Source organism: Electrona antarctica (genome assembly GCF_951216825.1).
Source record: "Electrona antarctica genome assembly, chromosome: 19".
Classification (NCBI taxonomy): Eukaryota; Metazoa; Chordata; class Actinopteri; order Myctophiformes; family Myctophidae; genus Electrona; species Electrona antarctica.
In genome coordinates, this window is record NC_136800.1 from 2,816,731 (window position 1) to 2,829,767 (window position 13,037).

The 13,037-nt window shown below is 41.4% G+C and overlaps 1 protein-coding gene across 1 annotated transcript; it reads left to right on the forward strand.

Moving 5' to 3' along the window:
- The first annotated feature begins 331 nt into the window (after positions 1-331).
- Positions 332-8,701, forward strand: ube2v2 (ubiquitin-conjugating enzyme E2 variant 2). The gene is made up of 4 exons (XM_079529714.1): positions 332-483; positions 5,714-5,862; positions 7,354-7,479; positions 7,855-8,701. The coding sequence occupies exons 1-4, from the start codon at positions 468-470 to the stop codon at positions 7,999-8,001; spliced, it is 438 nt and encodes a 145-aa protein (XP_079385840.1). The 5' UTR covers positions 332-467; the 3' UTR covers positions 8,002-8,701.
- The last annotated feature ends 4,336 nt before the right edge of the window (positions 8,702-13,037 follow it).

The window sequence follows — 13,037 nt, forward strand, 5'->3', positions numbered from 1 at the left end:
TCTTTTTATGAAGATTTCAAATTCTAGCAGGTCATGCTGAAATGAAGACCTGATCGGCACAGCTTGATATTCATTCTGTGATGATCTGTTTAAGCATAGGGAATAGGCTATGTTAACTAGATCAGTCAGCGGCCATAAAATTATTATGCTAGTTTCAATCGCATGTAATTCCATATTTATACATCTGGATCAGGTGCAGCTGGTTTGACTGGCCTGGCCCTGTAGCAGTGTAGCTCACTCAAAAACGGCCGTACCACGGTGCTGCGCGGTAAAGTGTATATATACCGGTATATATTTTTGCTTGCCTTGCAGAGCTTTGCAACGCCGCAAAACCGTCGCACGACGGAAGTATATACGCAGACAAAAAACCTCGACTTGCTTGCTGCTGTTTTAACCTCCGTGACGTCACGGCGACACCACACCACTGTGGCTGCTTGATTCTGGATCTGTGGTGCGGGCTGAAGAAGATGGCGGCCTCCTCAGGTTTGTTCTTCCAACTATTTCGAGAAGATTCTCCGATCGCTGCGAGAGTCAGAGGCGTCAATAATAACACAAGGGCACAGAGAGCGAGCAGCAGATGTTGGGATTATTGTGGAGACGCAAAACCACACGTGGTCGTGTGCCGTTTTAGTCCTGAAGCCACCCGGGGGGTGACGTAGCTAGCCCAGTGTGCTAAACGTGATGGCTTCAGTGAATACTAACGTTGTCAACTGCGATATATGAAAAATGATGCGCTCGTGGGTCTGGCCAGCAAACCTGTTTGTTCGTGACATTGACGCGGTGTTGCATGTCTAAAGTCATATATAATTTCGCGCATGGCGTCACCTATTTACATTGTAAGAGCTACCAAACAACAGCCACATTGATGCTAACCATGGCTGCTTCCTTGCACACCAGTGACCACAGTATAGCTACCGGTAGATTTCAACAAGAAACCATCGCTTTGCAGATAAAGTCTCTTGGATGACAATGTACTTGATTTAAAAAAAAACAAGATGTGTTCTCTAATGCCAAGGACTTGTTTAGATGGTATGTGTTGTAAGGTCATAACTAGTACGTGGAATGCATAGTGTGATGCTTTTCTGCAGGTTGTGACAGTGACACACCTCATGCTACAAACAAGAGCCAAGAAGTCCTACTGCAGTCAAAGCAACTAGAATTGGAATTAAAATAATGGAATGATTTTTTTTCTTCTAAAAAATGATTCAAACGTTGCACACTACACCACCAGCCCAACATTTTAAAACGAGCAATGTCGTTTTATTTATTACGATATGCGAGGGGGTGGGGTGTTGAGGAGGGCATTTCAGAAATGTGTGAAAATCTTTCAACAACTAGCTATGTTTTGGAACTGTCTGGAAGCACGAGTTCTCGAAGTTGTAGACCAGAGTCAGAGTGGTTTGAAGAAGCACAATAAATGAAACCTTATATAGATTTCTCAGTTTAGTTCTGAAGAGTCGGTATACTGTAAGGGTACATTTAGTTACAGGATTTTGCTTTTTTATCATAATGTTGACTTGACATATATTTATATATATTTTTTAAATAAACCAATATAAACTACTGTGGCTGCTGGGCCATAGCCACAGCACAGTTTATGAAGCAGTATATTAAAATGGCTTTGGCAAAGATAGTGACTCTACACAAATTGGCTGGGCATTTAAAGTCGTATTTTAGGCCAAATTGAGCAACAATCCTGTTGAATGATTATGGTCTGCTGTCAAAACTAAGACATTTAGTCAAGGAATATTATCAGTATAATGTCAAATCTGGGAATACATTTCTTACCAAGAATTTTCTTCAACCACCTTTTGACAGCTGCTGAAAGTTGGGGTGCCATACAACCATTATAAGGCAACATGTTTTAAATTTCATTATGCTTTTAAGTAGCATGTGACGTGTCAAACTAGAGGGTTTTCATCATGCTGAATCCATTCCAAGCATTAGTTTTGCACTAAAAAACACTCCTTGGGCTAAATTCGGCCATAGCCACTTGCCCTAATGTGCCAAAATGTGCTGACCTCATCACATTTGTGATGACGGCTATGGCCTTTTAAAGCCCAAGGAGTGTATTTTGTGCAAAATTAATGCAATGGATTCAGAATCATGTAATCCCCCTAGTTTGACCCCTAGTTTGGCCATAGCCACTTGCCTAAATATGCCAAAATGTGCTGACCTCATCACATTTGTGATGACGGATATGACCATTTTTAGCCCAAGGATGGTTTTTCGTGCAAAACTAATGCTTGGAATTGATTCAGAATCATGAAAACATCCTAGTTTGACACGTCACATGCTACTTAAAAGCATAATGAAATTTAGAACATTTTGTCTTTAATGGTTGTATGGTACCCCAACTTTCAGCAGCTGTCAAAAAGTCCCCTAGGGTGGTTGAATAGAAACCAATGTGGGATATGTTAGTAGACACCTTTAAAAACACATTGGTGAAGAAAATTCTTAGTAAGAAATGTGTTCCCAGATTTGATGAATTATCCCCTGACTAATTAGATCTTAGAGCTTATTGCATATTCTTTTCTTAATCAATCTGGCACATTGGTCTATTTTGCAGGCTGCTGAACTGACTCTTTCTGCATTCAAAATAGGGATGCTCCGATCAGGTTTTTTGGGACCAATCACTGATTGTTTCTCTCATGACCGATACCGTTCTTGTGCGTAAGGGGATCATTTGAATATTTCCAAAATTATATGTCAAAACCCACATAAACTGTTCCTGTGGGGAGGAAGGGGAGAATGTTTAGGCCTGTCACAAAGATGCAAAATGATGAGGGAAAAAAAGACAAAAGTGGAATGAAATATTTATATTACTACAGGTAGTTCTTCTAAGTTCTGACCAAGCAATTGGTTGGAATAGGCTATCCAGCCGTGCTGAAATGAGCATGACAGCACACCTAGCCGTTAATAGAAGATTTGAGAACGGATTAATCGCATTAGAAATATCATCAGCTGTGCTGATTAGTGATTAGACAGTTTTGTCAGAGCAGCAGCATTATTGGCTTAGGAATGGAACAAAAAGGGCAGGTATACGCTCCTGTATTTTAACATCAGTTGAGCTAGAGCGTCACTTATCTTTTGGTTCTGACAACAAGATGGCATTAGATTAGATTAATTAGATTAATCTGATTAAAAAATCTTAATCATTTGACAGCCCTAATAATAATAAGGGGCATGGAAAGAAGGAATCATGAGCTCAGTCCGGGGCTCTCCCCAGGTAAGGAGTAGCCCCCAGGATTACAGTTTAGGGCAATTGGCACCGGGTGAAAAATGGATAATTTTTTTTACAAAAATTGTTTTTAATAAAAAAATCACACCCGTGTGAACTGAGTGGTGTATGGTTTTATATAGCATGATCAGCTGTGGTCTGACGTAATGTCTGACGTTAAAGATCTTTGGCTAGGTAGACTCGTCTTCTGATGTGATGATTTGTGACCATGAAGTTGATTCAGCTGGAGTTTTTGTCCGATGTGAGGTATTATATAAGGTAAGGTATTATATAGCCTGATCAGTTCTGATCTGACGTAATGAAATCACACCTGGATGTGATTTCACAACTGGCTTTTTTTGTGCAGAGAAAATGACCACGGTTGCTACGGTCATCCAGTTCACCCGGGTGTGATTTAATTACGTCAGAAATTATTTTGAACATAGCAACCATGGTCATTTTTTTATGCACACAAAAGCCAGTTGTAGGAGTGGTTTACACCACTCAAAAAACAAATTGATGAACATCAATTAATCTGGGCGGTGTGTGTGTGTGGAAACAGGATCTGTCCAGGTGACTGTAACTGTGAGTGTAGCCTACTACAAAATCGAACCAAAGGAACCTTTTATAACAATGAACTCTGAGACTGTACAAATGGACTGTTATGGGTCCATTTGGTTGTATTTGTACACTCTCAGGTAGCCCATTCTCCAAACCATTATATATCGCATCTCACGCACAGCTGTCTGTAGTGTTGACATTGGCTTGGCAGGTATAAAGAACATCTGTCATGTGTCAAAATGAAATCGCGGGGGTCCGCGGTAGTCTTGCGGCGGAGCGCGTGTGTGTCGTTTAGACGATGGGTTCTGGCAGTGTGGTTGCATAGAGACGAACGAGGCAGCCAATCAGGACGCCACTCACGCCAGGTCCTAAGTACGGCATCCAATGAGATTTTGGTCACGGAAGCCTTCCTGAGAGGTTATAAGCCCAGCTTGCTTTTCAAGCAAAAAACAATCGCGGTTATGAACTCAATACTGCGGTATGCCTTACACACAACCGCTGCATGGCGGTAGCCTGGTTAATAAACCAGACCGAATCAGCCGTTGGCAAAAAAAATTTTGCCTGCCAGCGGATTACGGTCTGGCGAGGCTCAGTAGCACGCCTCTTTCCTACAACCGAGAACAGGTCGGGCCAATCGGGACACGGTATGCAATATGGGCGGGCTTTGGTACAGTGACGTTCAATGCTTGAGACATTTGACTGACAGTAGCTCTGACCAATTGCGTCGAAGAGAAAATGTTTGAACCCGCCCCCCGGGAAATGAAATCCAAGTGGAGCCAGCCCAGACTAATATACCGCGACAGTGTTGTGTGATATTAGTCTGGCTTATTAGCCAGGCTAGCATGGCGGTACTGCGGTTATTGCACCCAGCCCTAGTTACAATGCTCACCAGTGTCAGAGATCTTGAGTAACTACTGTTGAGAACAGGGTATCAAGGAAGGCCACAGGTGATTTTTAACCGGCCACGGGTTAATTTGAACCCACAGCACATGTCGGGAGCGACGGTGTTGTAGGACTAATGACTGTAGGACTGTTCGTATGTCTGACCAACACGTGCGACCCATGCACAGCACATTCGACATCTGTTCAGACGGATATAACATCATATCAAACTGTTGACGCACTTTGTCCTCATGGCTTATTGCTGTATACCGTATTACGTTACACACTTTGTTTGCATTCCACTTCTATGATTGTATGGGTCATGTGAGCCCATGTTTACACCAACTCTGAGTTCACTGAAGGAAAGAACAGGTGTTAGGCTTAGTGCTTTCATATGATGTGATGGTGTGTACATTCTGTACAAGTGGGAAGCACACAAACAATGCCCATAGAGCACCGAAGTCTGACGTCAATATCGGTAGAGGGGCGCAAGTCCACGGGTTCATGTACGTTTTATTTGCATTGTTTAATCCCCATAGGGGTCATTTAGATCGCCTCATATAAGTACTGTGTTTGAAGAATAAACATGTCACCCCGGCCGCTGCACTCATATGGATATGAAGAATCAACCGACTGAGAGAGAACGCTAATGTTACTGCTACTGAATTAGTTAAATTTTCGCTAGAAACGGACTGTATCATATATGAGTGACTGGCTGTCAAACGATACAGAGACACCTCCCTGACAATAACGCAGTGACAGCTTGTTTTATTTTTGGACCACAGCGCTTACATGAAACGATTTTAAGATGACCCCATGTTATTCTCCATAGAGAAATTACTTTCGTGAACCGGGCAGAACCAGGGGATGAGCGAGTGACGTCAGGACTTTGGTCGCTCTATTGTATTTGTTGTTAAATGTGCTAAAACGGTTAGCATCTATTTGTGGTTGCTTTGCTAGCTCTGGTGTGCTTCCATGAACATGATGTATGCTTTCATGTGGATGCGGTTATACTTCTAACTCATGTCAACGTTTATTGTCCTTTTTCAGGAGTTAAAGTTCCACGCAATTTCCGCTTGTTGGAAGAGCTTGAAGAGGGCCAGAAGGGGGTCGGAGATGGCACAGTCAGCTGGGGCCTTGAAGATGACGACGACATGACTCTCACACGGTGGACAGGCATGATCATTGGACCAGCAAGAGTAAGCACAGCACCCTCAGGGAATACCAAACCACTCGCCCCTTTACCAACTCGCCCCCCCCGCGAAATGTTAACCCATTTTGACCTGGGAACGATTCTACAAATGTCTTCGAAAATCCTGACAGTTTTCTTAAAAACCCTATGTCAGTCGTTCTCAAACATTTTCATGTCAAGGACCCCCAAGATTATATGTAATTGGCCGCCGACCCCATCTGAAAATATGTAGTCCCAGGGACCACCTCCCAGAAGCAAAGATTTGAGTTAAAAACGGCTCTGAAAGAATATATATATTCAAAGATTTGCACTACATTTTCACGATTTTTCAAAAATAGCAGACCTACAAGCTCATAGCGCGGCACCCGGTGCCGCGCTATGAGCTTGTAGATCTGCTATTTTTCAATAGCTAAATTATAACATAATGTTTTAAACACCAAAAGGGGTTCCCGCCCAAAATGGGTTAATGTAGTTAACAGTTAATTTAGTATTTCCCTCCCTCTCTGAAATCTGAAATGATCTTGTATACAGATTGATTTGATTGTATAGTAGTCGATTTCTATACTCTGTAAAATTAAGAAAGAATAACATGACATAGAGACTGCTTAATTAAGTTAATTTAGGACCTTCTAGCAGTTAATTTCGTTTTATTAAACACATTTCTTCCATGTAGCCCATGTTTTGTAATGGCATCATCATGCTATTACGCCCGTGGATATACAGAGTGAACTTAACAATGATCAATTAATATGATAATACCTTTTATATAATCACCAACATGAATTATGTTTGTTATTTACAATAATAAAATAATATGACCAGTTTGACCACATATCCAGTCAAAAATAGGCAGACCAGAGAATCTGTGTACAACAAATTCCAGTGTAAGGGCCGATTCATACTCCTATTTTACCGCTGTAGTGCCGAAATGATTTCGGGTCGTCAGAAAATTTCAGTAGCACCGAAGAGCCGACTTTAGGACGGTAAGAAGGGGAAAGGAACTGGTTGGAATAACGTGTTCTTTCCACGCGCTACGTCCAACCAGAGAAACTCTCCCCTGTCAGGTGTAAAGGAGCAACTTGGACACTCAGGCATGAAGGAAGCATGAGTTCAAGTCTGTTGCTCTCCCCAGGTTGGCGGAGGGTGTGTAGAGCCCAGGATCACATTAGATAATTGACACAGGGGTGTCAATTACCCTGTGACACTATAGGGGCCAAGTGTCACAGGCCCCCCCCGAACCTCAAATGACGTCACATTGTAGGCTCTACAGAGCCGAACCGACTTTTATTCGGCTCTAAAATAGGAGTATGAATCGGCCTTTGATGAATTGAACATGGTGGACCCTCTTGTAAACAAGTGTAATGCTTAATTGGGTCACAGTTAACAGTCTTTGTATTGAGTTTGTGCTTGAAATGTACTGTAATTCTGCAAACTGTTAATAAATATTTCAATCAATCAATCAATCAAAAACCCTAATTCTTTCCCCCTTCTTTTACAGACAAATTATGAGAACAGGATATACAGTCTGAAAGTGGAATGTGGACCTAGATACCCAGAGTCGGCGCCGACCGTTAGATTTGTAACAAAACTTAGCATGAACGGGACGAATAATTCCAACGGGACGGTAAGTGTAACCATGACAAATAATGATTGGGCTGGAAAGTTTTAACCCATTTAGACCCGAGTTAAAAACATTCACTTTGAAAAATTATATATTCAAAGATTTGCGCCACATTTTTACGATTTTTCAAAAATTGCAGACCTACAAGCTCGTAGCGCGCCACTCGGTGGCGCGCTATGAGCTTGTAGATCTGCTATTTTTCAATAGCTAAATTATAACAATGTTTAAAACACCAAAAGGGGTTCCCGCCCCAAAATGGGTTAATTAGAATGAATTAACCCAATTAATGATATTCTGTTGTACACACATTCTGTTGTATAAAATCATTGTGAAAAGGGGGTGGGTGTCACTAAATTGTTTGTGTGTTTTTCCTCACAGGTGGATTCACGTAGCATACCAATATTAGCGAAATGGCAAAATTCATATAGCATTAAAGTTGTTCTTCAAGAGTTAAGGCGTCTAATGATGTCCAAAGAAAATATGAAGCTTCCACAACCACCAGAAGGACAAAACTACAGCAATTAATTGTGACGGATTGTTTTGACCCTCTGTCTAAAACCTTATTCTCTTTAGAAATATTGTGTAAATCGTCAAGATGCTCACTTCGCACATCAACATTATCATCTGCAAGAACAAGATTGGACTTTATTACATTAAAGTAGCCCATTAAAAAAAATCCCTACAGTAAAGCACTGAGTAGATAGTTAAAAACATAATACCCCCCTCCCCCACTTTATCTAAGTTATTTGGACCATAAACTTTATGTTTGACATGTTCCAACTTGAAGAGGAAAGCATGGCACCCCACACAGGCTGTACCAGAGTCCCAACAACTTTGTGTTCAAATGACAAGAAAGAAAGATGAAAGAAAAGTCAAGATGAATAATTGGGTATGTTCTGTAACTAATAAATAGTTGACTAGAAGCCATATTTTGAGTTGTTAGTCAAATTTAGCAGGTACATTGAAATACCATCCAGATCAATTAATATTGAATTGTGACTGTAGTCTAAAAGTAGTGTCACAAGGTGAGATGTTTTCTTTTAATATATATATATATATCTGTATTTGACACGATACCAATGTTTCTGTTCTACAGCTCTTGTACATGTACCAGACACTGAAGCCTGTTCTGTTCTGAAACCCTTGCATTTAACTTCTATTGAAAATGGCAGGTGTATCAACTTGTGATTTTCTGAAATTAAAATCACTGTCTGTGAATGAACAATGAAGTTGCACATGTGGATTTGATTTGTCTTTCTGGACAAGATCATAATAGCCACTTTTACAACAAAGAGGACCTGCCTCAAGTTGTAGTCCAGTTATCAGCAGATGTTTGCAACAATATGCAAAACATATTGTGCAACGTGTAAGCTGGCTGTTCCTCTCATGTCCTTGTTATAATATAATCAAAATGTAGTTTGTCATATGATGTTACAAGTTATGTGACCAAATAAATTGCAATTATGAATTAGCTGGCCATCCAAACCATGTACATTCTAAATTATTTGAATGGTAGCCAAAACCAAGATTTCCAAACGGAAAACGCATATTGCCGTCTTATTTGTCACATTTCCCCCACAGTGTGGCAATTAAGCGATACACTAAATAACTTAATTGTTAATCATAATGGTGATTTTAAAATGTTGAATACACTTTTGTTCTATGGACTAGGGTGTTTTTGTTTTCCCCCATAATTCCAATCTCCAAAGACTTTCCAGATTTCCTTTGCCATTATGAAGTAATGGCATTGCTAGGTGATATTTAAACCTGTTGCCACTTGCCACCAGTCAAAAGTGTGTGTGTGTGTATGTGTGTGTGTGTGTAGATTAAACCTGGTCCTATATTTATTGCTGCCTAAATTCTCTAGTGTCTTTGTTGTCTTTTCAGTTCTAACAGTTATAATTTCTTTAACGCCCCCAGAACATTGATGAGCACCGGTTAGCCTCTTTTATGGGCCCTTGTCCAATTTTCTGAGATTCACACAGAATCTGTGTGAAACTTGTCACACCCACTCCCAGTACGCCAAGGAAGAACTTCTGCATTTTGCTAAAATCATAAACACAGTGTGTCGCCGATCTGCCCCAAATTGTAATCGCACATTGAGGGGCCTCTAAACAATGCCGGGCCAAAAGTGACTTAAAGGTATATTCAGTGATTTCACTTAATTCAAATATACACTTATTTTTTGTTTTGTTTTGTGATAATCCTCCCTACTATAGAGTGTGCTGACCATATAAGGAGTTCCTCCCGGGGACAGGATAGAGAGGGGCCTTCCGCCAATCATGATCGAGCGTGCTGTTGGCCTGTCGCGTGTCCCCCAACTGTAGTGCGTGCATGTGCACATCTTGTTACTAGCACGAAAATAGCGTTTGTTCACCACCAAGTGTACAGACACAGACACTCACAGGCCAGGGAGGAGGGCTTGTACAGTACAGTACAGTACATACAGCACAAGTACAGTACAGCACCACTCACTTCAGACGGGTCTGATTTTTTCCAAATCACTGAATGCTCCTTTAACGGCCATATGGCACAGAGCCACAGACCCCCATCTGGAAATGTTTTGTGCCAGGGACGGAACGCCCTATTACAACCTTAACCTGTTAAATGTTTCTCAATATTCAAAATATTTCACATTAATTTATTATTTTGAAAGTAGCAAATTTACAAACTCACAACATGTAGATTTGGCTGTTTTCAAATAGGCTAGCCAAAGCTATGGTTCAAATAGTTTATGATTTGACTGCTATTATTTAACTAAATTAGCTGGAGACCCTCTGTAACCTCCTCGACGTCCCACGGCATATAGATTCAAATTAATGGTTCTGAATTATGTAAATGTAACAGTTTGCATGGACAAGCACAGGGAAGAAAAGTACAATACAAGATCTGCTAAAATGATGAATCCAATAAAGCCTGTATTGGCGTGTTTGCATTGCAATCACCAGGTGGCTGAGGTGGGAATATGGATTGAAAATGTTATTCACGGTTTGTAGAAAGTACAGGTCAATAAACTGCTACGAGGATATAACCAGAAAAAGCAATAAGACTTGTTTACCCTGAAGGGACAGGTAGATATGAGACATTACAGTGGGGACCCGCAGGGGTCTTTGAGGGAGTTCCAGGGGGTCCCCAGCTAAATGATAGATTAAGGAACTATCTATTATTAAGATAACTAGTGTAGGCTACAAATGGTTGTACAAAATGATTTTTTTTTACATAATTGGGATCCCACATCATCCCAGAGATAGAAATGCCATATAGGGCTCCGTAGCCTAATCAATGCATGTCAATGAAAATAGAATCACTGCTATGAGGTAAAAATCTCTTATGGGGGTCGACCCTCACCCTGGCATATATTTTAAAATGGTGGTCCGTGTCAATCTGGGAATTTGCGTAGAGGGTCCTTCAGAGAGGCCAAAAATAGTAGAGGGGAAAAGTTTGAGAATAAAAACCACTGACTGGGATTAGTGGGATAGACAGAGGCTGCTATTTATGCAGAAATTAGAATCTCCTTCAGATTGCTCCCGATCCCACACACCTGCGTCTAATCTTCATCAAACCGCCGTTTGATTCAGCTCTGCTGCATCCTCGTAGGCCCTACAAGGCTGCAACAGACTAATAAACGTGCTATCATCGGTCATATAGGCTATGTATGGATAGAGTTTGTTTAATCGAACTTTAACATTGATACATTGACTTGACTGACGTGACGAACATTTGAGAAAATGTTTGTGAACATTGATGATGCAGCCATTGTCAACAGTTTTGCAACGTTGAACCTTCACAAAAGACACTACAAGCCCATGCATGCAATCTGCTGTTCTTCGATCTGGCATCTCAAGGTAGGCTACGTAGGCCTACCTACAGTAAAAAAAAGAAGGAAAAAAAAGAAAGATATGTTTGTTTGATGTGTGCTGATTGTTTAATTTGTTTTCTAATGTGTGGCTTTCTGGAGCTTTTGTGTAACACTATAGCCATAGCCAATATAGTCAGGGAATTAATTCAGAATAAGTCAAATCTGGGAATTTGATTGATTGAAGTATAACAGTTTGCAGAATTACAGTACATTTTAAGCACAACTCAATACAAAAACTATCAACTGTGAGTGGAGCCGGAGCACTACGCTTGTTTACAAGAGGGTCCACCATGTTCAATTCATCATAACATTTAGAGACATACAAATATACACTTCTATATATAGCCCAAAAAACAGGACATCATCATAAAGGAGGTAAAAAGGGAAAGTGGGGGGGATTCGGATTTTACGGGCCCTGCAGTTTCGAATTGCAGCCGTCCGTAGGTGCCCTTTGAGAGCGGTTTTGAAGGAGTCAAGGGATTCGCATGTCTTAATGACCGTTGGTAGGGCGTTCCACAATTTTGGGGGCATAGGAGCGAAATTAATTTAGTGCCTTTGTGCCAAATCTGGGTTGCACATGGTTTGTTGCACTCCCTCTGGTGTTGTGGGTGTGGACTTCGTTGACATTAAGGAAGTATTTAGACAGGTACATGGGTATCTTGGAGGTGTATCGAATCTTGTGGACCAGACCCGTTGCAAGATGCTGTACTCTGTCGTCAACCCTAAGCCATTCCAGGGGAACTAGGGGTTTTTAATGATTCTGAATCCATTGCATGTCATATGAAAGCAGGGAATCATAGCTTCAAATTGACATTGGTTGTTCAGTTTGACCCACCAGTTTTGGAGATATGGCTTATAGTCTAGAGTAATGTCTTGCAGAAAACAGCGAGTTGAGAAAACGGGCTTGAAAGGTTCACTTCTGTGGACATTACAACATTACACCTAGGTACATGTTTAAGCATTCATTTCATATATTTACATGTCGATTTCAGCTCTGACATTTATTTCAGACATGCTCTAGTATGTGAAGAGTCTGCCTGTGCTATTAATTCATTATTAACATTAACTTTAAAGTCTTGTTAGTCTTTCCTCCATGACTGTCTCTGTATCAAAATTAGTCACACATGTATTAGAGGTCAAGGTCGGAGTCTTCTCCAGAGTCTACACCATCACATGTACCATTATTGCAAGTAATGCCTTTACAGGTTCCACATGCTGCAATACACTTGACACCATTTTTCATGCAGCTGCAATTTCCACTGCAATTGCAACTTGTGAAACAGAGCAGCTCCTCAGGAGCCATGGGGTCTAGTGTTCAGTGCTCCACTCGTCCTTATAGAGCCATGGGGTCTAGTGTTCAGTGCTCCACTCGTCCTTATAGAGCCATGGGGTCTAGTGTTCAGTGCCCCACTCGTCCTTAGAGCCATGGGGTCTAGTGTTCAGTGCCCCACTCGTCCTTAGAGCCATGGGGTCTAGTGTTCAGTGCCACACTCGTACTTAGAGCCATGGGGTCTAGTGTTCAGTGCCCCACTCGTCCTTAGAGCCATGGGGCCTAGTGTTCAGTGCCCCACTCGTCCTTATAGAGTCATGGGGTCTAGTGTTCAGTGCCCCACTCGTCCTTAGAGCCATGGGGTCTAGTGTTCAGTGCCCCACTCGTCCTTAGAGCCATGGGGTCTAGTGTTCAGTGCTCCACTCGTCCTTA